The sequence below is a fragment of the Ornithorhynchus anatinus genome, chromosome 4 (genome assembly GCF_004115215.2).
Source record: "Ornithorhynchus anatinus isolate Pmale09 chromosome 4, mOrnAna1.pri.v4, whole genome shotgun sequence".
NCBI classification, from domain to species: domain Eukaryota; kingdom Metazoa; phylum Chordata; class Mammalia; order Monotremata; family Ornithorhynchidae; genus Ornithorhynchus; species Ornithorhynchus anatinus.
This window is the reverse complement of record NC_041731.1, coordinates 112,629,341-112,654,315: the sequence shown is the minus strand read 5'-3', so window position 1 is coordinate 112,654,315 and position 24,975 is coordinate 112,629,341. Positions and strand designations below refer to the sequence as shown.

General features: G+C 41.1%; 1 protein-coding gene across 3 annotated transcripts in view; it reads right to left on the bottom strand.

Annotated features, from left to right (window-relative positions):
* SLC44A5 (solute carrier family 44 member 5) overlaps window positions 1-24,975 on the bottom strand; it is a 355,152-nt gene that overhangs the window by 119,623 nt on the left and 210,554 nt on the right. For 2 of the 3 annotated variants that reach the window (XM_029062744.2, XM_029062742.1), the window contains exon 1: window positions 14,496-14,638. The exons of the other annotated variant lie outside the window; for it this stretch is intronic. In XM_029062744.2, coding sequence (XP_028918577.1) covers window positions 14,496-14,532 — 37 coding nt within the window. In that variant the 5' untranslated portion in view covers window positions 14,533-14,638. Of the gene's footprint in view, window positions 1-14,495; window positions 14,639-24,975 lie in introns of those variants that run through there. 3 annotated transcript variants of the gene reach the window in all.

The following is a 24,975-nucleotide window of genomic DNA, read 5'->3' as shown; positions in this document are numbered from 1 at the left end:
TGTACATCCCCTTGATTCTATTTATTGTGATTATGTTGTCTGGTTTTTGTCCATCTGTCTCCCCCAGTTACACTGTAAGCCCGTCATTGGGCAGGGATTGTTTCTATCTATTGCCGAATTGTACATTCCAAGCATTTAGTCCAGTGCTCTGCACATAGTAAGCGCTCAATAAATACTTTTGAATGAATGAATGAATGAATGAATGAAATGAAAGGGAAATCAGAGACAACTTTCTTCATATTAACATCTGTCTCCTCCTCTAGACTGTAAGCTATGACTGTAAGACTATAAGCAGGGAACTAATGCTGATTTTCTGGTACTGTGCTCTCCAAAGGACTTAATACAGTGTTCTGCACATATTAATCTCAATAAACACAATCGATTAATAGATTACAACTAATAAAAGTAATAAATAAACAAATGAAACAAATACACCAACATACACATAGATGCTGAGCCAGGGGCAGCTTTATTCTGCTGTTCTGTACTCTCCCAAGCACTTAGTAGAGTGTTCTGCATATAATAAGTGCTCAATAAATACCACTGATTGATAGATACATCTGGCTACCTCTACTGTACCATACGTCATTATTACATTACGCTGCAGATGTTTGCAGTGAAGCAGGAAGATTTCATATAGAAGTCTGCCCAAACTAAACAGGAACTGGCCACAACTAATAATAATAATAATGTTGGTATTTGTTAAGCGCTTACTATGTGCCGAGCACTGTTCTAAGCGCTGGGGTAGACATAGGGAAATCAGGTTGTCCCACGTGGGGCTCACAGTCTTAATCCCCATTTTACAGATGAGGGAACTGAGGCACAGAGAAGTTAAGTGACTTGCCCACAGTCACACAGCCGACAAGTGGCAGAGCTGGGATTCGAACTCATGAGTCCTGACTCCAAAGCCCGTGCTCTTTCCACTGAGCCACGCTGCTTCTCTAAAGAGAGGCAGCATGGTCTAATGGATAAAGCATGCGCCTGGGAGTCAGAAGGACCTGGGTTCTAATTCCAGCTCCACCACTTATCTACTGTGTGACTTTGGTCAAGTCACTTACTTATTTTGTTAATGAGATGTACATCGCCTTGATTCTATTTATTTGCTATTTTTTTAATGAGATGCTCATCCCCTTGATTCTATTTATTGCTGTTGTTCTTGTCTGTCCGTCTCCCCCCATTAGACTGTAAGCCCGTCGAAGGGCAGGGACTGTATCTGTTACCGATTTGTATAGTCCAAGCGCTTAGTACAGTGCTCTGCACATAGTAACCACTCAATAAATACTATTGAAAAGGACTTACCTTCTCTGTGCCTCAGTTACCTCATCTGTAAAATGGGTATTCAGCATGGGAGCATCACGTGGGACAGGGACTGCGTCTAACCTAATTTGCTTGTATCTACCCCAGCGCTTAATACAGTACCTGACAGATAGGAAGTGCTCAACAAATACCACACTGATTGTTATTATTGTTGTTGCTATTATCTGGTGAAAGACAAAGTCCCAGATTGGGTGTTCTGTGAGGTGGGATGAGTGGGCAGATGTGATGGTGGTGGTGGGGTCAGTCAGGAGGGCCCGCACCACCCCCAACCTCATTCATTCTCTGCAGTCTTTTAGGTGGCTAGAAGCCACAGCCCTGCCTCTCTTATTTTACACTGCCCCAAAGCTCTGGTATGTACATTCACTGTCTCCTTCAGTGACTGGTTGCTCCCTCCCTCCACCCTAGGAAGTCCAATCCTTCACCACCATAGCTGTCACCGCTGTCCACCCGCCCACCTCCCTGAGAAAGTCCACTCACTCCTGGGCACTGTGGGCCGCTAGTGTTTCAGATGAAATTATTTTTTTTTTAACCTCAGCACTGGCACTGACCACCAAACCTCAAATGGTTTTCTGGGTCAACTCTACTCCGACTTTCACCCCAATTTCCCCCAATCACCCCCTTCCGCCTCGCCCCCCACCCCCCCTTGCTCCAGATCCATTGTGCTGCCTTGCTAGCTCTCTGTTAACACAGATGCCTCTTCTGACTCCTGAGGGAAACTTTCAACATGGTGCCGCAGAGCCGTCCCCAACCACTTCTCTTATGGGTGCCCAGAGAAAGCTGCCTCGCTCCCTGACCAGTCTCAAGCCGACCCTACACTAAGGATGGCTAATGGGATGATCTGTTTAAAGAGACGGGATTAGGCAGGTAACACCCAAAATACAGAACCCTGCAAACATGTCATCCTAAAGCACCTGGCTGATTCCGTACATAAACAATTCCCACATTGCTGAAGCAATCCTGCACACTATTCCAAAGATCTGACTTAATAAAGTCAAGAGATCTTACAGTTGCATTGGCCTTTAATTCATGTCTTTCATGGGAGGTGTCTAAGGAACATTGCTAAACAGAAGGTGTGATGCGGCAGTCAAACTTGGGAACAGAATCTCAGGGTTTTGAAAACCACTTCTTGTTTTGATGTCTGTCTCCCCCCTTCTAGACTGTGAGCCCGTCATGGGCAGGGACTGTCTCTGTTGCTGAAAAGTACTTCCCAAGGGCTTAGTACAGTGCTCTGCACACAGTCAGCACTCAATAAATATGACTGAATGGATTTCTTTCTTTTTTACTGTGTGATGACAGCATAAACATTATTGGTCAACCACAGGGACCTATATAATCTTTAATTCATTCATTCAGGAATATTACATTTTTTTCCTAATATGAAGATATTTGATGTGTTGACAGGCAAACAAAAAGGGAGAGGAGCTACTATGAACTAGTACACGCCAAAAAGCTCCAACAGCTCTCCCCCTCCTACTCGGACTGTTCTTCTCCCTTTTTGCTACACAAACTTCACGCTTTATTCCTTTAACGCCAGCCTATTTACTGAACTTGGACCTTGTATCTCTAGCCTTCAACTCCCTCCTCACACCTTCTCGCTGGCCTGGAATTCCATCATTCCCTCGCTTCATGTCTCAGAGACTGTCACTCTTCTCATCTTCAAAACCCTCCTAAAATCACATCTCCAAGAACTGTTCCTTTCGCTCATTTCCCACCTTATTTGCCTTGCATGTCTCCTGTGCAGACACTTATGCACTTCCATATGTAACCCTCTACTCTGCCCCTTCTCTTATCTGTAATTTATTTTAATATCTGTCTCTCCCACTAGATTGTCCTGGTCTACCAACTCTGTTGTTGTAATTCTACCAAGGGTTTAGTACAGTGTTCCACATACAGTAACTACTCAATGAATACCACTGCTTGACTGCAGAGAAGATTAACAGGATCCCTGTTCTCAGATAGCTTACAATCAGATCAGACACATTGGTCCCATATTAGACTCACCCCACAGTCCCGCCAAAAACCTCTTCTTCTACCCTAACCTCTCATCTTACCCCCCCTCAGTGACTCAAAATGAGGAGCAGCATGGATAAGTGGATAGAGCAGAGGCCTGGGAGTCAGAAGGACGTGGGTTCTAATATGACTCCGCCACTTAACTGCTGTGTGACCTTGGGCAACTCGGTTAGCTTCTCTATGCCTCAGTTACCTCATTTGTAAAATGGGGATTAAGACTATGAGCCTCATGAGGAACAGGGACTGTGACCAACCTGATTACTTTATAGCCACCTCAGTGCTTACAACAGTGCCTGGCACATAGTAAGCACTTAACAAGTACCATTAAAAAATGTGAAATTGACACTTACGGTTCTAACCTGACCTGTTCCTTTCATGGGGATAAATTCTCAGATATTCCTGGCATTAGATTATTCTTTGTTATAGTTTGAAAATTTTCTCTGAAGTTGTTATCTAAGCCCAAAGCAAAGGATTTAATATTATAATTTTCATAAAATTTTAATTTTTAAAATATTTGAGTGAAGATATGACTGTTACTGACATCTATATTCACAGCAATCCTTTGTGTCACAGAGAAAATAAACTTTACAGCAGAAAAAAGCATGGATTGCCTCTCAGTTACTACTACTTTTTACTGGATTTAGAATCAATATCTGCATGTCTCCTATAGAGGAAATAAAGTGTTAGAGAAATAAAAGAGAAATGACTATATGAAATGATAGTTGGAGATGACAAGTACTGGTTTTCTAATCTACTTCTCACATTGATTTCCTTGTTTTATAGCTCTATATAGTGCATTCACAGAGAAATTACTGAGATAGCTTTTAATTAAAACAGGAAGCACATTGTCCTTCCACTAGATTTTGGCTATTTCTCTGGTTGTCTACTATTATATTTATCTCTGACTGAGGCAAATCTTTCAAAGAATGAGAAAACAGCACAAATACAACCAGTAAGTGAACAGCAGATTCATTCAAGTTAAACATAAACAAAGACTTCTCCATCTAGAGTAAATTGGCAGTAACTAAAAAGAAATTGTGGTAGGTAGGAGAATGAAGGTGCTTGCTAGTTAAATAAATATCATTATCTTTTTTGAGAAAGCAAGTTGTAAAAGTGCATTTGAGTAAAAAGTCTATCAGTTGCACTTAAGCATTAAAACCACTAAAAAAAAAACCCCAAGGATTTGCCCTCTTATCACTAGTGCAGAAATCGTTCCTGGAACCACTGATAGGATCTTTCCAGCTCTCTCATATCTCCTACAAGTTACTGATGAGAGCTAAATTAAACCACCTTATCACTTTTGCCTTTTGCCATCCCTGAAAGAGATTTAGATTGAAGACTTCTGGAAATGTCCCCCACTTCTCTGCTCAAAACCGCAGTAAGGATTCTTACTTTGGTTGGCATCTTCCAACCATAATGCCCCATGGTTCCTGCAAACGAACACTTCAAATGGACTTTATTGTTTATCTCTACCACCTCCTGGAAAGCATTACTTCTGAGAACATCACTTCAGGCAATGTTGTAACAAGCCACAGAGTATCCTTGGTTATATATTATAAATTATTTATTCATAGTAATGTCTTTCTCCCGGTCTAGACTGTAAGCTCGTTACGGACAGGGAACGCATCTGCTAATTCTGTTGTACTGCACTCTTCCAACTGCTCAGTACAGTGCTCTGCACATAGTAAGCGCTCAATAAATATGATTAAGGCAGGTATCCATTATAATAAGATGAGGGGCTATATTGCCACAGACCATGAAAATAAATCTTCAAGTGAATCTTGCCAGTTAGAAGGTTTTCATGAAGTAGATTTTCATGAAGATAGGTTGTCTGCTACCATGAGCAAAACTGGGAAACTAACTCCCAATACAGGCTCCATCTCACTCTTGATATCATTTTAGTCTCTGGGAAGAAAAAATGCATATTTAGAGCTGTTGTTCACACTTTGGAGATCAGAGGGCCATTCTTCACTCTCGCCCTTCTTTGTTTATTCCCAAATACATTTGTGCTTATTGACTTCTCACTCTCCAAAAACAAATTACACCTACTGAAAAACTGAACTGCATTTACATTTCAAAACCTTGGACTTCCAACTTCCCTTCTAAAGGTAAATAATAAAGATAAATTGGAAACATATTATATACTTCCACAGCACTTAAGGTTCATTAGGGTTGCGTCAGTAATGTTCCTATCAGTGCGCCTCCCACTAATGTCAGGGCCGTTAGGAGTGAAGCTGTCTCTCTACCCAGCCTGCGCATCTGTAGGGTCTTTAATGCACCAATAAAATGTGTTCAAGTTAGAATTTGTTACCAGTTCTTTTCCAGGGACAGCAATTTTCTTCTTTTTTTTTTTTTATAACCATAAAACTCTGAGAAAGCCACACATATCACTTATCTACAAAGAAGATTACAAAAGCTGTTTTAAGCCCCAAACCTCAAGTATAAACCACCCTCTCTCTTGTCTGTCAATCCCTGCCCCTTTACATTCAGCAGACTCCCATCCAGCAGAGTCCGGATCTCCCCATCTTCGAAAGTCTATCTCCTCCAAGGAGGTTTTCTTGATTGAGTTCTAATCTCCCCACATAGGACATTAATACTAACAATTCCCCATGTCACTTGTTATGCTTTTCCTTACAGCAATTTATTATAGAGTCTATCTTCCCTTGAAGATAAGCTCATTGAGAGTGGGGATCATGTCTACTATCCATAATTACTGTCTTGTCTGTCTGTCTCCCCGGATTAGACTGTAAACCCGTCAAATGGCAGGGACTGTCTCTATCTGTTGCCGACTTGTTCATTCCAAGCGCTTAGTACAGTGCTCTGCAGATAGTAAGTGCTCAATAAATACTATTGAATTGAATGAATGAATTACTATAATAATCATTATTATTACTAATTGTATTGGGTTTTTCTAATGGCATTTGTTAAGCACTTACTATGTGCAAGGCATTGTACTAAGCACTGGGGTAGATACAAGCTAATCAGGTTGGACACAGTCCCTGTTCCACATGGGGCTCAGAGTCTTAATCCCCATTTTACAGATGAGGTAACTGAGGTGCAGAGCAGTTAAATGACTTGCCCAAGGTCACATAGACGAGTGGTGCAGAAAGGTGGTGGAGCCAGGATTAGAACCCAGGTCCTTCGACTCCCAGGCCTGTGCTCCATTCTCTAGGCTACACTTAGTATTTCTTAGTGGTAAGGACAGTGCTGTATACACAGTAGGTGCTCAATAAATAGTACTACTTGACAGAATGGCGGATGCTTATTTGGGACAAGACTAGGAGCATAGTTCTCTTCATTCCTTGGTTAACCCAGTCCCTCCTGAGGGTAGACATGGTGTCTGCTTTCAGTTCCTTTATTTGGAGCTTTCATTCACCACTAGATGGGAATAGGTACTACGAGATTTAGAAGTACTAATAGCCATAGTAATATTATTTATTAAACATCTACTCTGCATAAACAAGTATAATCAGCACTGCAAAAAAAAAATCCAGAGATGAGAATTAGAAATGGTTCCCTGCTCCCAGGAGATTCACAATCAAAAATTAAGGGGGAGAAGATGGAGACATAAGGATAAGTGAAACAACTGAAAGCAGCAAAACCTCAGAAAAAGACATGGACAAGGATTAATACCAAAGGAACTCAGGAACAATCTAGGGTGCAGGAAATTGTTTCATGCTCCTCACCTCCTAGGCAGGGGTGTTCAGAATCCAATATTCACAACAGTCCCTAACGCAAACACCCCCAATCCCACTGCTTTCAAAGTTCAGAAGGTCTATGTGGCTGCTTCATCCTTACCTTGCAGGGGTAGAGAGAGCACGATGGAGCCTGACGTGGAATAAACAGAGAAATAGGACTTTCCTATTAATTTACCCAATTCTCAACACATGATGCTGGAGGGAAGATTTGGGGGCTAAGGTATCAAACAAATCAACAAATGCTCAGCAGCGAATATTTGTCTGTCCAATTCCTCTTCCAAAGAGTCCCAGCAGAAAAAAAGGTCAAGCACATAATATGCACTCTATAAATACCATCGATGATGATAAATTGCCTATCCTGAATGAAGCCAACCAGTTTTATCAATTCTAAGTAAAGATCTGGCGCTATATCTTTTCCATGTGTGAATTTGTTTTGTTTTGTTTTTTAATGCTATTTTTTAAGCTATGTGTCAAGTACTGCTCTAAGTGCTTGGAGAGATACAAGTTTATCAGTCTAGAGACAGTCCCTGTTCCATATGAGGCTGGCAGTCAAAATAGGAGGGAGAACAGGCAATGAATCTCCATTTTGCAGTTGAAGAAACTGGGGCACAGAGAAATTAAATGACTTGCCCAAGGTCCCACAGCAGGCAAGTGAAGTAGCCAGGATTAGAACTCAGGTCTGTGCTTTATCCATTAGACCATGCTGCTTACTGAATATTGTTGTTATAATTATATTTTAAAGCATTTATTTGTGAAGGACTGTCCTAAGCGCTGGAGAAGATACAAGTTAATCAGGTTGGACACAGTCCCGTCCCTATCACAGGACAGTAACTAGGAAGGAAAACATGCACTGAATTCCCATTTTACAGATGAGGAAACAAACATTGAGAAGTTAAGCAATCTGCCCAAGGTCACACAGCAGGCAACTGGTATATTGGGATTAGTAGCCAGGTCTTCTAACTTCCCTGCCCATGCTCTTTCCACTAGGCCATGCTCCTACTCTAACCTGCTAACCAAGAGCTGTTACAAAAAATAATCTGGCACTTTGACCCAATTTCTACTAAACATAAAATGATTTCTCCTGAAAGTGAGACAGTGCTGCAGGAAACAATCACTTAAGTACTTACAAACTCCCAAAGCACTTCTGTATACATCTTACATATCCTATTATTCAAGTGCAAACTCACAAATATATCCCTCTCCTATCCATAACTTATTTTAGCATCTGTCTTCCCCATTAGACTTTAAGCTCTTTAAGGGTAGAGTTTGTGTTTATCAACTCTATTATATTCATTCATTCATATTTATTAAGTGCTTACTGTGTTGCAGAGCACTGTATTAAGTGCTGTGGAAAGTGCAGTACAACAATAGAGAGTGACAATCCCTGCCCACAGTGACTCACAGTCTAGAGGTGGGGAGACGGACAGCAGTACAAATAAACAGACATTAATACAAATAAATAAAATTACAGATATACACATAAGTGCTGTGGGGCTGGGGAGGGGGAAAGAACAAAGGGAGCAAGACAGGGCGACACAGAAGGGAGTGGGAGATGAGGAAAAATGGGGCTTAGTCTGGGAAGGCCTCTTGGAGGAGATGTGCCTTCAATAAGACTTTGAAGTAGGGGAGAGTAATTGTCTGGCAGATTTGAGGGAGAGTGTTCCAGGCCAGAGGTAGGACTTCGGCCTGGGGTCGACAGCGAAACAGGCAAAATAGAGGCACAGTGAGAAAGTTAGCACAGTGAGAAGGTTGTACTCTCAAGTGCTTGGTACAGCACTCTGACATCATAGGGACTCAAAAATATTACTGCCTGATTGGTTGAACTACAACCAGAGCTGTTCCCTCCCCTTCAAAGAAAAAAAGATCACATCCTCAAAGCACCTGGGATAAATCCTGGGCTTAGAGTTTCTTCCCTCCTCCTTTGCCTTTACTTTTCTAGTTATGGGATTGGTCGAGGGAACACATAATAGGGATCCTTTCTGGTCCCTCCCCTTATCCATCACCTCCAATTGTCAATCAGCATCTCTGTTTCAGAGAATTGCCTCTCTTTTCCTAGTCTCTCCCCTCTTCAGTCCATGCGAACTCTGTTGCTCGCATCATTATTCTAAAATACTGTTCTGCACTTACCGCTTCACTCCTCTAAAACCTCCAATTGTTGCCCATTTCATTCTGCATCAAGTAGAGCCTCCTGCCCACACATCAGCTTCCTACCTTCTACTTCTCTATTCTATTCTCCCTCTCCCCCCCATCCCCCACCAACTAGCACTCTTCATTTCTCTACGCCCTGTGCCTCATTCCCAACCCACTCCTGCCTAGAATACCATCCCTCTTCAAATCCACCAGACCACAGCTCTCCCCATCTGCTAAGTGTTCCTGAAATCCCAATTCCAAGATGCTTTCCCGGAATAATTTTTCTTTTCCCCTGATCATATCCTCTTCAGCACTTTAGCATTTCCTCTTCAGCATTTCCATTTCAGCACTTATGCACCCACAGCCATAATCAGTGGTATTTATTGAGCTCTCCTGTGGGCAGAGCACTGTACCAGGGCTTGGGAGAGTACAATACAAGAGAGTCGGCAGACCTGATCCCTTCACACAAGGAACTTGCAGTCTACAGTTATGTCTCTACCCATTATTTTACATACTCTATTTGAGCAATCATTTATCTACCCATTTTCCATTCTCCTCTTGGTCCTATCCGTAAATTATTTTGTATCTTCGTTCATTCAATTGTATTTATTGAGTGCTTACTGTGGGCAGAGCGCTGTACTGAGCGCTGGGAAAGGACAATACAGCAATAAAGAGAGACATTCCCTGCCCACAACGTGCCCTTCAGCAGATTGTAAGTTCTCTGACATAAGAGTCTGTATCTATTACTTTCACTGCAGTCTCCCAAGAAATGGTGTTCTGCACACAGAGGGCACTCAATAAATAAAGCAATCAATCATATTTACTGAGCGCTTGCTGTGTTCAGGGCACTGTACTGAGGCTTTGGTATTGTTAGCTCTGAACGTCTGTTGATAATGCCCGAAAATTCAGGGATGGAGAGTCAAGAACGGCTTGAAATCCCCTACTTGACAAACAAAACTGTCAACTATTGTTTCAATAGCCTACATAGAGATAAGGTAGAAACAATAGTTGATTTGGGTCAGTGGAAGTTTTTCAAAAACACAACTTCTCTACTGTAGCTGTTCTGGCTGGAGTGCCTCCTACATGGTGTTTTCTAGGACATTCTAGAAACCGATACCTCGGTTTGGTGTTCAGCGACACCTTAAGGGTGGGAATGTGGTGGTCCCAGGGGTGGGGAGACTAGCAAGGGGAGGCCCAGGCCGGTAAGGACAAGGAAGCTATCGTTTCTTTAGGTGGATGACTACTACAGCTCTCTTCCCTCTCCCTTTGCCCTTCCCTCTAGACTGGAAGCTCATGGGGACAGGGAACGTGTCTACCAATTCTGCTACATCATACTCTTCCAAGTGCTTGGTACAGTCCTTTGCACTCAGGAATTGCTCAATAAATAGCAGTGATTGATTGATCCTCACCTGACAAAGTGCCCTTGGGGAAGCTGAAATAGCAAGCGGGGCCCATGCCATCATTACCAGGTCATTGATCGTTGCCTGGTCATCACAGCCATCTTTTTGGCCTCCTCTTTGGTCACCCTGAATGTGGGGTATTTCAATACAGGTTCTAGGTTCCCACAGCTTCAACTTAAGCCCACCTTCATGCAGATGAGTCCTATATCTACATCATTAGCTCCAATCTCTCTCCTCTCCTACAATCTCACTTTCCCCTCCTGCCTTCAGGACAGCTCTACATGGATTGTCTGCTTCACTCTTTGCAAGCCAACTTAGTCGCTGTGCTTTTCTTTTTTGGTTGTTATTTTCAATGATACTTGTTAAACGCTTACTATGTACCAGGCACTGAACTAAGTGCTGGGGGTAGATACAAATTGATCAGGTTGGACACAGTACTTGTCCCACTAGAAAGGAGGAGGATTTGATCCCCCTTTTACAGATGAGGTAACTGAGTCACAGAGAAGTTAAGTGACTTTCCCGAGGTCACCCGGCAGAAAAATGGCAGTATTAAGATTAGAACCCAGGCCCTCTGATTCCCAGGCCTGTGTTCTTTCCACCAGGTCATGCCGCTTCCCACTTTGTTCTTGTCTCTCCACCAATGAAGTGTACTTCCCAAGCTCTTAGTATATTGCTCTGCACACAGTAAGTGCTCATAAATCTGACAGTGAATGAATGACCTCTTGCACTCACCCTTTCCTTCTGCTTCGAAGTCCCTCCCCTTTCACATTCACCTGACCACCACTTTCTTCGTCTCCATTGCCCTACTACAATCAATATCTTCTTCAGGAAGTCTTCTCTCATCTCCCCAGGTATATCCCCTGCTATTGTCAATTTTGCATTCCACATAACCCAAACTCTTAAGTACTCATGCACTTCCTCCCCACCCCTTAGCACTTATGTACATTCCTTTACATTCTATTTCCTTTCCCCTATCTTGAGCTCCTTGTAAACTTCCAGAGGGTAGGGATGACATCTACTAATTCTGTTGGAGGTGCTCAATTAATACTACTGATCCATTATTACATACAATCCACTACTGATTGATATTTTGCTCTCCTCTGAAGCTTAATATACCCCAAACTGTTCTCCTTCAACTGTCTACCAACTCTGCTCTACTTTATTCTCCCACATGCTTAGTAGAGTGCTCTGCCCACAGTAAGTGCTCAATAAACACAACTGAAAGACTGATTGGTTTCATCTAACTTTCCATTGCAGCTACTATCACCATCTTCCCCATCTCTCAAGCCCGTAATCTTGCCAGTACTGTCCTTGACTGCTCCCTCTATTTCAACCCGCATATTAAGTCTGTCAGCAAATCCTGTGGATTTTTTCATCCAAAACATTTCCAGGATCCACCCTTTCCTCCCCGTCCAGATGGCTATCACACTGTTCCAGGCATTTTTAGACTGCTTGACTGATAGATTAACTGATTGGACAAGGAATATAAAAGTGGGGAGGGAGGGAGATCTGGTAGCAACAACCCACCTATTCATTCATTCATTCATTCAACAGTATTTATTGAGCGCTTACTATGTGCAGAGCACTGTACTAAGCGCTTGTAATGTACAGTTCAGGAATTGATAGAGACAATCCCTGCCTAATGACGGGCTCACAGTCTAATCACCCAGACTCCACACCAACCTCAAACCTGGCCTTGATTATGTGTACATGCATACCTGATTACATGTGAATAGATGTATCGTAGAAGAGATGAATGCATATTTTTTTTAAAAGTCACAAAATCTCCCCTAAAAAAATTTTTTTTGTTGCATTTTTCTATTTTAGAATCTGTGCTTCTTTTTGATTGCATGTTTAAAAAATGAGATCTGGGTACAGGACTTCATACATGTACATTATAGGTGGTAAATGAGGATGACAAGAGAAGCAGCATGGCTCAGTGGAAAGAGCCCAGGCTTCGGAGTCAGAGGTCATGGGTTCAAATCCCAGCTCTGCCACCTGTCAGCTGTGTGACTGTGGGCAAGTCACTTAACTTCTCTGTGCCTCAGTTACCTCATCTGCAAAATGGGGATTAACTCTGAGCCTCACGTGGGACAACCTGATTACCCTGTATCTCCCCCAGCGCTTAGAACAGTGCTCTGCACATAGTAAGTGCTTAACAAATGCCAACATCATTATTATTATTAAAACAATGAAAATAATTTGTAGGGTGACCACAGAAAATGCCAACATACATCTGACAATAAAGTTTCTCTCAGTTAATTTCAGCATGAGCTATGTAGCCAACATGAAAACCATTCATTCCATGTAGCATTTATTCACATAAGGAAAATCCTATTTTATAATATGGCAAATGGGAAAAAAAAAACAGTCTTATGACATAGCATGTCAGCCAAATGAAATCACTGTACCAAGAGTTTAATTTAACCAATAGTGACATTAACAGAGATGTGCATTTAGATATGTATTTTAACATGATTTTCTAACATGATGGTACTTGGCACCAAGTAAGCACCTAACAAATACCATGAAAAATCACCTTTAAGGTTTCCAACATCTGTCTTTTAAGACCTCTTCGACCTCTTGGAAACTTACATTTAGCTAAGAATTTCAGGAGTTTTACCAGTTGTTGGCCAAGATTGATTTTTGCCCTTATTTATTTAACATGAATCACATGGCCAAGCCATTTACTGGGGGAAATATCGGTATTATCGTGAAATCCACTTTCATCAGGATAAGTCGACAGGGCAGCTAAAGGGACAAAAAAAACTGTTTTTCAGAAAAGTTAATGAGAGCAGCCCAACTAAAAAGGCATAGTAACCATCATTGCCAGGAGTGTCAGCTGTAAACTTTTCCATAAAAGGTTTGGCTTGGGTAAAATCAGCTGAATTCTAAAATACTAAGTATTTCTGAAATAATTTTAAAAAGTAAATCCTATAGAACAACAACAAAATCAGTTCTCATTCAGTTACAAAGAAAATAAGTACATTTGGATTTGAAGAGCTGGAATTTATTGCAGCAGCAAACCATTTATGAAAATTCTTCTTAAGAAATATTTAATGCCAAAGGTAAAACTCTGTTTTTAAAGGCATGCAGCAATCCTGCCTAACACTGCTTCCAAGCCCTACCACAAATCTATTACAGAACAGAGTGGTTTACATAAGAAACACCAAACATATTCTGAGTCAAGCACACATTAGAATGCATTGACAAAAGTAAGTTACAGTACCCCTGGAAATTTCCTTTGCAGAAATATGCCTTTGACTGTGTTATGGTTTCAGGGAATAGTTTAATATCGGTGTGCTGCCCACTTTCCCCTTTCAAATTTTAAATTTGATTTCAAATATTTTCCAACCTGCAGCAGCTTAAAGAAAGACCAACTAAAATGTAGTTCTCTCTTCAACTGTTTAAACTCAAGAGATTTTTGTAACACAGAATACTTGGGTCATATCAGAACTTTTTTCAAATGTTAAAAGCATTTAATTTTGAGAATGATTAAAGTCCATAAGGTATAGAGAAACAGGTGTCAAATAATTACTGATCTATTGCCTTGCTATGATTAAAAATTGAGATGAAAACTGTTATATGAAGAGAGAGAAATCCATTCCATAGAATCGTCATAATAAGATCTTTTATTTGCACTTTATAGTACCACATCATTAGGAAAAACATTTCAAGTCAGAGACTGAATAAAGTGTATAAAATTAGCCCTGCCATTCTTAATTTCATAAAAATAAGTTTAGTGAACAGTTAAATTATTGTTTGTCCAATATAAACTCAGACTTTTCCCCCAATTTCACATTTCCAATTAAACACAGCTCTTATTTTCAGTGCATCATAAAACAAATAACTCTTTCAATAACTGAGGAGATTAAGTTTGTCAAGCGAAAGTCTAACTTTAAAAATAAAAACTAAGAACTAAAGCAGGTCAGTAAATTACCAGGTTTCCTCTTGCTGTTTTCTTCTTGCTTCGCCATATTACAGTTTCCAGCACATTAGAAAAAAATAGTTCTATAGGAAATAACTGGAGCTTCTCATGCAAGAACTACCATCTCCCCAGCAGATGTACAAGCCACTTCCAGCCACCATTTATCTGGGTTTAAAAATAAACTGTTTGAGGAGCATGGCCTTCTCCAGTAGGAGTGGAATCTGATGAACGACAGAGCTGTCTACTAATAGAAAAATGATATCACCCACTGCCCCACCCTCTTCCTTCAAACCCGGCGGGTCTGGCTCTCCTGGCAAGGAATAAATGGATCCCAAATTAACACTGATTTTACATATTATGAGAGGAAAAGAAAAATGAAGAGTGTTACTGGAACAAGGAATTCCACCACAATTAAAGACTTTCTGTCCTTTTTGAGGAGGGTGGGCTTAACGGGGAGGCCTTAATTACAGTTTTTGAGTAGGAATTTAACCTCCCCTACCCCTGGGAGCTTTGGGGGCATGTGGAGGGGCTTTTAGAGGTGAGACGTCTTCGGGGGGATGGTCAAAACTGCCACAAGGTTTCTTGCGACCTTCTCAGGTGGGATGCCCCTGTGCCGATGCAATGGAACAGAAGACAGGGAGAAGGGAGAAAGGAGGTCCAGGGGAGGAAGGTGGACTTTTGAATATATGGGGCCCAGATCCCACTATCTTAACTTCGTTTCTCTCAACCCACCAAGGTGCTCTGAGGATGCTGCTGCCCGAGAAGCAACACAAAAGGGAAAGGGAGGCAATGGAAGGGCATGGAGTGGGAGCAGGGTTCTTCACAACTAGAAAGCACAGGGGAAAGGGGAATATTACCTTCCATCTCTCACTTCCAGTCCCACCTCAGCAAGCAGGCAGAGATGCTGTTTGTTTGTTACTGTGCTTTTGGAAAGAGGACGGTGGACTAATGGGGAGGGTGGATCCTAGTATCCTCCAGGAAGTTGCGTGATGAAAACACGGGTGTCAATGCTTTAAAAGGATAGCATAAGTGCATTCACACACCACATATACCTTTTAGTTAGTAACATCGAACTTTCTCTTTAATGACTTCCTAATTTAAATTTATTTTAAGAGCTCACTAGCAGAGGGCCCCAGCTAAAGAGCTCACTCCATCACTCCCGGGAGTAGGAGCTAATGAGCTGTGTGTAGGCCATCTTGACTTTGGTAAACACTCCTAGTTTTGAAAAGAATGAAAAGAAGCAATATGGCTTAATGGATACAGAATGGGCCTGGGAGTCAGAAGACACTGAGTTCTAATCCCAGATCTACCACATGTCTTCTCTGTGACCTTGCCAAGTCACTTAACTTCTCTGGGCCTCAGTTAGCTCAACTGTATAATGGGGATTAAAAATGTGAGCCCCTTGTGGGACAAGCACTGTGTCCAACATGATTAACTTGTATCTTTGCTAGTACTTAGAATGGTGCTTGGGACAAAGTAGGCACTTAACAAGTATCATCATTATTATTAATCATAATAATAATGAAGAAAAATAGATGGCCATTGAAAATTGAAGAAATCAGGTGAAGTTTCTCAGGACATCAGCACTGGCAATAGGAGTTTTTTTGTGAGAAGCTGGTTTCCTCCCCCTTTCCCCTCTCCCAGGCAAGGTCAAGAAAGGCTCCTTCAGCCGTTTGAGAGTCAAACAGACAAAGCAACACAAACAGCTGCTCGGCTTCTCCAGTGGACCATCAGAAGAATGCAATGGGTTGCTGCAGTGCCCTATGTCCAGCCCACCACCAAACTACAGAATACTCCAAAGAAGGCTAGAGGAATAATTGCCCCGACAGAAGAAAAGTAAGTTTGATAAGGGAGGACAATCCGGAGACAAATAAGATGCAAAAATCAAGAATGATGAGAAACCCATGAGGGCACCATCAAAAGAGCAAACGAATCTTGTTCTTTTCTCTCTCTCTCTCAAGAGTAATCTGGAAAAGGGAAAAAGGCAAAAAAAACCCAAAATCATAATATAAGACAATGAGGACCACTGGTTGAAAGAGGAGGAAAGAAGGGAAATACTAAGGGAGGTAAATAAAAACAGAGTGATCTGGAGAGACAGTGAGACTAAGTAAGGGGAGGGTGAGCCAGGGAGAGTTAGGAAGAGCAAGATATATTCTCTTAATAGGACATGTATTTTTTTTCAAGAATATATTTCTATTTTTATTCTGGAGCAGCTGCCATTCCATAATGATGCCTTTTTGGTTGCTAGGGATTTTGGAATATGTGCCAAAATACAATTGTTACTTCAGCAGGGCCCATACCCTGAGTCGAAAATTGCATGCAGAAAATGACAATTTCATTTGATATGTGGCTTTTAGGATATCTTCATCAGACTCGAAGAGAGTCGAAAGAGTTGGTATACAGCTTACTGTGAATAATTAATTCCACTAAAGTTCCCTCACTAAAGTCTGTAGTAAATAAAAATGTACCATTTTTTCAATGCAATAACACATCTGTTCTACTACAGAGTAGAATCAGAACCATGATATTCATTCATTCAATTGTATTTATTGAACGCTTACTTATGATGATGGTATTTAAGCGCTTACTATGTGCCAAGCACTGTTCTAAGTGCTGATGTGTGCAGAGGACCGTACTCTGTGCTCTATACTGTGCTCTGCACTAAGAGCTTGAGAAGTACCATTCAGTAACAAATAGAGACAATCCCTGCCCACAACGGGCTCACAATCTAGAAGCGGGGGAGACAAGTAAACAGGCATCAGTAGCATCACTATAAGTAGAATTATAGATATATACACATCATTAATAAAAATAAATAGAATTATAATTATAAATACATACATACATAGACTGGTGCTGTGGGGCGGGGAGGCGGAGCCGAGGAAAAAGGGGGCTTAGTCTGGGAGGGTCTCCTGGAAGAGGTGAGCTTTCAGTAGGGCTTTGAAGGGGGACAGAGTGCTAGTTTGGCAGATTTGAGGAGGGAGGGCATTCCAGGGCAGAGGTAGGATGTGGGCCAGGGGTCGACGGCAGGACAGGCAAGAACAAGGCACAGTGAGAAGGTTAGCACCAGAGGAGCGGAGTGTGTGGGCTGGGATATAGAAGGAGAGAAGGGAGGTGAGGTGAGAAGGGGCAAGGTGATGGAGAGCTTTGAAGCCAATAGTGAGGAGTTTCCGCTTGACACGGAGGTTGATAGGCAACCCCTGGAGATTTTTGAGGCTGGGGGTGACATGCCTAGAATGTTTCTGTAGAAAGATAATCCAGGCAGCAGAGTGAAGTATAGACTGAAGTGGGAGAGAGAGGAGTTTGGGAGGTCAGAAAAGAGGCTGATGCAGTCATCCAGTCAGGTTATGATGAGTGACTGTACTAACGTGGTAGCGGTTAGGATGGAGAGGAAAGGGCGGATCTTGGCGAAGTTATCTTCCCCTATTGTGAGGTCTCCAGAACTGTTATTTAGCCCCTAAGTCTCTTTGACCAGGTCAGACCAATAGTCCATTTTGGCTCTTAGTAATGGTGTTTCTCAAAGAGGCGAGAATGCATGAATATACTAGAATATTAAGATGTCTAGAAACCGACTTCAGGAGTTAGAATGAAATGGGCAGATGTTCAGTAAAACAGAGATAATTCAAGTCAGTGTAATGTTTAGAGGAGTGATAGAACGTTTACCTGTCTTGACAGCCATCCTAATGATTAGATTAGGATCGAACAACACTAAATATTTCCACTACACACTTTTTTTTTAGGAACATAATCTAAACTTCTTATACATGAATTAACCCAAACCCTCCTGGAATACGGGTTGTTGTATTTGCCTGTTCACTTCCAGTTCTAACACATTCCATAGGTTTACCTCTCATTGTTACCCATCCTCCTCTTCTCAGACTTCAATGTAACCCATCCTCCCCGTTATACTCACTTAAATTCTCCCTACTGACTTAAACATCCCTCCATCCTTATGTCTGTTTCTAGACATCTCTTAATGCTCGTCTCCACAAAGTCTTTTTAGTTTTGTGAGAAAGGAAAAATAAACACTTAAAAGCATCGACTTCAGCAAATTTCTCACAATTTTGATGCAAATGCTATCGAGGTCTTCCCAAAGTCTCCTGCACTTGAATGAGTTTCAGGACAATTTTCTAATGAGGATCACTGAGCATATCTGTGAGTCATGGCACCATAAAAAGGGATTCCCAAGTTTAGATGGTAGGCTGGTAAAACAAAACAAAACACTTAGCACCACAGATCAGATGTGATGCTACACTGATACTTTGAGTATATTGCTGCCAGAAGCTTGCTTTAGTTTCTAGTGATTTAAATTGTCCACATTTCTAAGTTTATGGAGAAGCAGTATGGCCTAGTGGAAAGAGCATGGGCTTGAGAGTCAGAGGACCTGGGTTCTAATTCCAGCTCCGTCACTTGTCTACTGTGTGACCTTGGGCACGTTAATTCACTTCTCTGCCTGTTTCCTCATCGATAAAATGGGAACTAAATCCTACTCCCACCTACTAAAGACTCTGAGCCCTATGTGGGTCAGGGATGGTGTCCAACCTGATCATCTTGTATCTACCCCAGTGCTTAGTATAGTACTTGACACATAGTAAGTGCTTAATGGATACCATTATTATCAAGTGCTGTTGAGTCATTTCCTATTGATAGCGATTCTATGGATATATTTTCTCCAGAACGTCCTGTCTTCTATCATAATCTATAACCTTTCTAACGGTTCTTCCGTTTTCATTGTTATGGTCTCTATCCATCTAGCTGCCTGTCTGCCTCCTTCACATTTTCCCTGGACTTTTCCTAGCATTAGTGTCTTCTCCAGAGAATCGGTCCTCCTGATTAGGTGCCTAAAATATGCTAATCTAAATCGAGTCATTTGGCCTTCCAAAGGCCACTTAGGCTTTTTTTGCTCCAAAATCCATTTGTTTCTTTTTCAGGCAGTCCATGGTATTTGGAAAAGCCTTCTCTAACACCACATTTCAAAAGAATCCATGCTCTTTCTATCCTGTTTATTCACCATTCAGATTTCAGATCCGTACACTGTCACTGGAAGCAACTTGACAATTTGTATTTTTGTAGGCAATTGTTATATCAGCACATTTCATGACTTTTTCCAGGCTCTTCATAGCAAGCCTTCCTAACATTAATCTTTGGGGTATTTCTTGACTACTTTATTATTGATTATTGATCCCAGAAGAGAAAAATTGTCAACTATTTCAATCTTCTCTCCATGCACTACCAATGTGTTAAAACTTCCAGGTGTTGTGATCTTTGTTTTCTTAATATTCAAATAGAGGCCCATCTTTTTGCTCTGTTCTTTAACTTTTAATAATAAGCCCTTCAAATTTTCTTCACTTTCTGCTAGTAGGGTAGTATCATGATAATGAAGGTTGCTTATATAATAGATACCACACAAAATTAAAAATAAAAAAGTAACTTCTAGAATGTTAGACACCTTCAAGAGATTCCTAAAGTCTCTCAAGGCCCTGGACAATGCAGTTCTTACTATGCGGGGTTGGGGGTGGGAGGGATCTAAAGCATACGTTTTAATTGATTATATAAATAAATGTGTACATTCAATTAACCTTCATATCTAAAAATGAAACTGCTGACAGGGAATTTATCTACTGAGTATATTACTGTTTAGTAGTAAGGTCAGCAATGACCCTGGGAGATGGAAAAGGGGAGCTGAATAATAATGATATTAAAAACAATAAGAATAATTGTGATTTTGTTAAGCACTTTGTTTGTGCCAACCACCCTACTATGCACTGGGGCAGCTACAGTGCAATCAGATCAGACACGATCTTTTTTCACACGGGGATCACAGTCTAAGAGAGAGGGAGAGCAGATATTTTGTCCCTATTTTTCAGAGGACCTGAGGCCCAGATAAATTAAGTGATTTCCCCCAGGATACATAGCAGGCAAACAGCACAGCCAGGACTAGAAGCCAGATCTCTTGATGTCTGTCCTGTGTTCTTTCCACTGCCTCTTACTGTAATCCTCCTAATACGTTAGCTGTAAAAGAGACCCTACGTTTATGATCAGAATCTGCTAGACTGTCCGGCATAGTTCTCATCTGTGCTCCATCTCCTAAGGCTGTGTTTGGCATTTTTGTTAAAATCTCTCTCCTGCCTTATTGCTTTCAGATTCTGTTTTAGAAACAGTATGGTTTAGTGGATAGAGCACGAGTCTGGGAGTCAGAAGGACCTGGGTTCTAATCCTGGCTCCACCACTTGTCTGCTGTGTGACCTTGGGCAAGTCACTTCACTTCTCCAGGCCTCAGTTATTTCATCTGTAAAATAGGGATTAAGACTTTGAGCTTGATGTGTGACAGGGACTGCATCCAATATAACATATCTACCCCAGCGCTTAGAACAGTGCTTGGCACATAGTAAGTGCTTACGAGTTTCATAATAATAATTATTATTATTAGTTACCTCCCCTAAATCAGATGCTTGACTCACCCTCTAACCACTTCACATACTCCATTCAGCGAAGGTGTGCATCAGTGAGGGCCACTTCACTATTTTTATCCAGGATTTTCCTATAGGAAGTTCAGTGGAATTGCAATCAGAGATGATATAGAGGACTAGATGGACCCAAGGTGTTATGAACTAGATAGAACCACTGGGGATATTTCGAGTCTCAGTGAATCAATCCATGGTATTTATTGAGTGCTTCCTGTGTGCAGAGCATGCTACTAAACACTTGGAAGAGTACCATGACGTAGTGGATAGAGCATGGGGCCTGGGAGTCAGACAGTCATGTGTTCTGATCCTAGCTCCGCCACTTGCCTGCTGCGTGACCTTGGCCAAGTCTCTGCACTTCTCTGTGCCCCAGTCACCTCATCTGCAAAATGGGGATTGAGACTGTGAGCCCCATGTGGGACAGGGACGGTGTCCAATCCGATTTGCTTTTACCACCCCAGCACTTAGTACAGTGCCTGGCACATAGCAAGCACTTAAATGCCATAATTATTATTATTGTTATTACTACCATACAAGAGTTGGTATACCCTATCCCTGCCTATGAGGAGTTTACAAACTTTACCTTAGTAATCTTTCAGAACTACCTGATCACTCTCCAAAATTCATAAAGGTCATGTTTTCATTTTTCTGATTTGATTCTTGAAAAATATATGCACTATATCGAAGGGGATATAGTGTTGGGTCTGGAGCTTCAAAGATTTAAAACGCATGGAAGATAAAAATCAGTTCAGATTTTAGGAGGAGACCGTTTTTACCCAATGGTGCGATATTTTAAAAACAGGACCATATTTTATTAGATTACTCAAATTCCTTTACTACAGAAAAACACTGTATTTTGTAAGAAAATAATCTTGCATCCCAATAAATAACCCCAGGTCTCTCAGGGATTTGCTATTTTCAGCTTCTAACCAGAAAACATCTTCTTTGGATTGAAAAGCAACTGATGATAGAGGACTGGTACAGAACTCCATTTACAAATGGTTTGGAGTCCTAAAATAAGATTTAAGCCTGAAAAAGTGGTGAAAGGGTTTCTATGTTCATTGAACTGTCCTGAAAAAAAAGTCTCTGCCTATTTGAGTAAACTTCCACGTTTTGTCTTTCATCTCTCAATTTCAGGAGGATTTGGGGACATGAGAGGGGGAGAATAATAATTCCATTTCATCCTTACAGAATAATTTGTGTGACTATCCATAGCCTCACTTTCCAAAAGTTTCCTAGTCCTGACCCATTCACAGTGCAGCAATAGGCAGACGTGAATTATCCTCCAATTTTCTAAAATTACTCAGGCAAAGGGAAATAAGATGACTGAGACTTCCAAGTGCTACATACAGAGTGAGTCAATCTAGAATCCAACCAAAATTTCCTGAATCATACCCAGCATTTAGGTTTTAACAAGTCTAGCCATGGGGTTAGGGGTCCACCCCGGGTGGGCATCGGGAGCCGGGTAGGAATCCATAGTTCCGAACCTTGGGCTGTGCCATTTCAATTAACGAAGGCAAAAATGCAATCTCTCTTTTAGATTTGTAGGCATCATGCAGCAGTGTTCTAGCAAGTTGCTCTTTCAATTAACTGGCTATGACTGCGTGGCAATATTATTGTCATTGACAATAATGGCAATAATCCTGCTGCATATTCGAAGTCACTACATGTTCAAAATATAAAATGGCATATATGGCTGGAGCCCAGGCATTTCTTTCATTGCAAATTAAACACTGCTCCTAGGCTAGGATTTCATTCACTTGCAAGTCGCAATTCTTGATGAGCCCTATGTTTCTGACTCCCAGAGGTTATCCCTGTTATTTTTCAACTAGTATATTTATTCTTGTCTTTGCCTTCTCATGTTATTTTCTGATCTTCTTTGATGTTTACAACCCCCCGCCCCACCCCCAATACTCTTCTTTTAAGACTGTGAGCCCATTTAGGGCCAGGGATTTTCTCTGCTTTTAATTAATGTCCTTTTTCCCAACATCTAGTGCTTTGCACACAGTAAGCACTTAATAAACACTACTACTTCCCTCTCAGAGTCACACCTGGAGAGTTTCCAGTTCTCTACGAGTCTCAACTATTGGAGGGAGAGTCAAGCAGAGGCCTATCCATTCCATTCCTAGCTTGGGCAGTGGCTAGCAAGTGGAAGGGAATCTGCTACAAGTCAAAATCCACCCTTGCCGGGCAGCAGTAGCACAGGAGAGAGTAGAGGGCAAAGACTCAAGTTTATTGCGTGGAAGGAGGCGATGGTAAACCACTTCCATATTTTTTTTTACCAAGAAAACTCTTTGGATACGCTACGGAACGATTGTAAGTTGAGGTGGGTCATTCTGGGGGAGATGTATCCATGGTATCGCTATGGGTCGGAGATGACTCAGCAGCATAAGAAAACACTACTATTACTCTTACCACCACCAGCAAAAGCAGCACTTCTGTCCCTACGCTTCTGCATGGACAGGGCCAATAAAAAAAAAGAGGACTTTTTTGAGCCCAAGTTATCCCAATTACAAAACTGGGAAAACAAAGTTAGCAAAATTGTGTGTCAAAACTACGAAATTACCTTAAAACCCCATGACAGAAATTATTATTATTCAGTGCCATCGAGTCGTTTCTGATTCATAGCAATTCTACATATATGCTTTCTCTAGAACGTCCTGTCCTCTGTCATAATCCGCAACCTTTCTAATACTTCTTCCGTTATCCTTATTATGGTCTTTATCCATCTAGCTGCCAGCCTGCCTCTTCCACATTTTCCTTGGACTTTTCCTAGTACTAGTGTCTTCTCCAGAGAATTAATCCTCCTGATTAGGTGCCCAAAATATGCTAATCTAAATCGAGTCACTGGGCCTTCCAAAGACCGCTTTGATTTAATTTGCTCCAAAATCCATTTGTTTGTCTTTCAGGCAGTCCATGGTACTCACAAAAGCCTTCTCCAACACATTTCAAAAGAATCTATGTTCTTTCTACCCTGCTTTTTCAATGTCCAGCTTTTGGATCCATATTTGTTACTGGAAACACCAGAGTTGAGAAATGGTATTTTTGTGGCAATTGTTACATCAGCACATTTCGTGACTTTTTCCGGGCTCGTCATAGCAAGTCTTCCTAACTTTAATCTTTGTCATATTATTTGGTAACTAGTTCCTTTATTATTGATTATCAAAGGAATACAGATACATAAATATGAAGGGGGCAGTGGCCAGAAGTTGAGATCAACAAAGATAGAATTATCAAAGTGGGATGAAGTAGCATTTTGCAGCAGGCTTGAAGACTCCATCGTTTTGGTGAATCACCCCCACAAAATGCAGAAAAACAGCATATTTCCCAAATAGAACTAAGTTCACATTAATATTGTTATAATATAGACAGGAATTTCAAATCATTGTGCGTTTTGGGTCGTATCTAAAATGGGTTTGATACCAATAAATGCTCATAAAATTAATGGTAGCAATTGCAGTACATAAATACATAAAGCAGTTTGTTTAAAAAATTGTATTTGTACAAATCTGCCAGCAGATTTATGAACACAATTAAAAGGAAAACATTTCTTCTAATATATCACTCTAATCCTTGCTTCAGTGCACAACATCAAGCAACCCAAAGATCTGTATGAAGACAGCATCTGCTGTAAGCACTAGACATTTAAAATGGAACATGTGTCTACACTGTATATTTACATTCATATATAAATATTTGTGTAAAGATACATATATGTTCATATGCATATATGAACCTAAATATTTATAAATATAAATATTCATTCATTCAATAGTATTTATTTAGCACTTACTATGTGCAGAGCACTGTACTAAGCGCTTGGAATGAACAAGTCGGCAACAGATAGAGACAGTCCCTGCTGTTTGATGGGCTTACAGTCTAATCGGGGGAGACGGACAGACAAGAACAATGGCAATAAATAGAGTCAAGGGGAAGAACATCTCATAAAAACAATGGCAACTAAATAAAGTCAAGGCGATGTACATTTCATTAACAAAATAAATAGGGTAATGCAAATATATACAGTT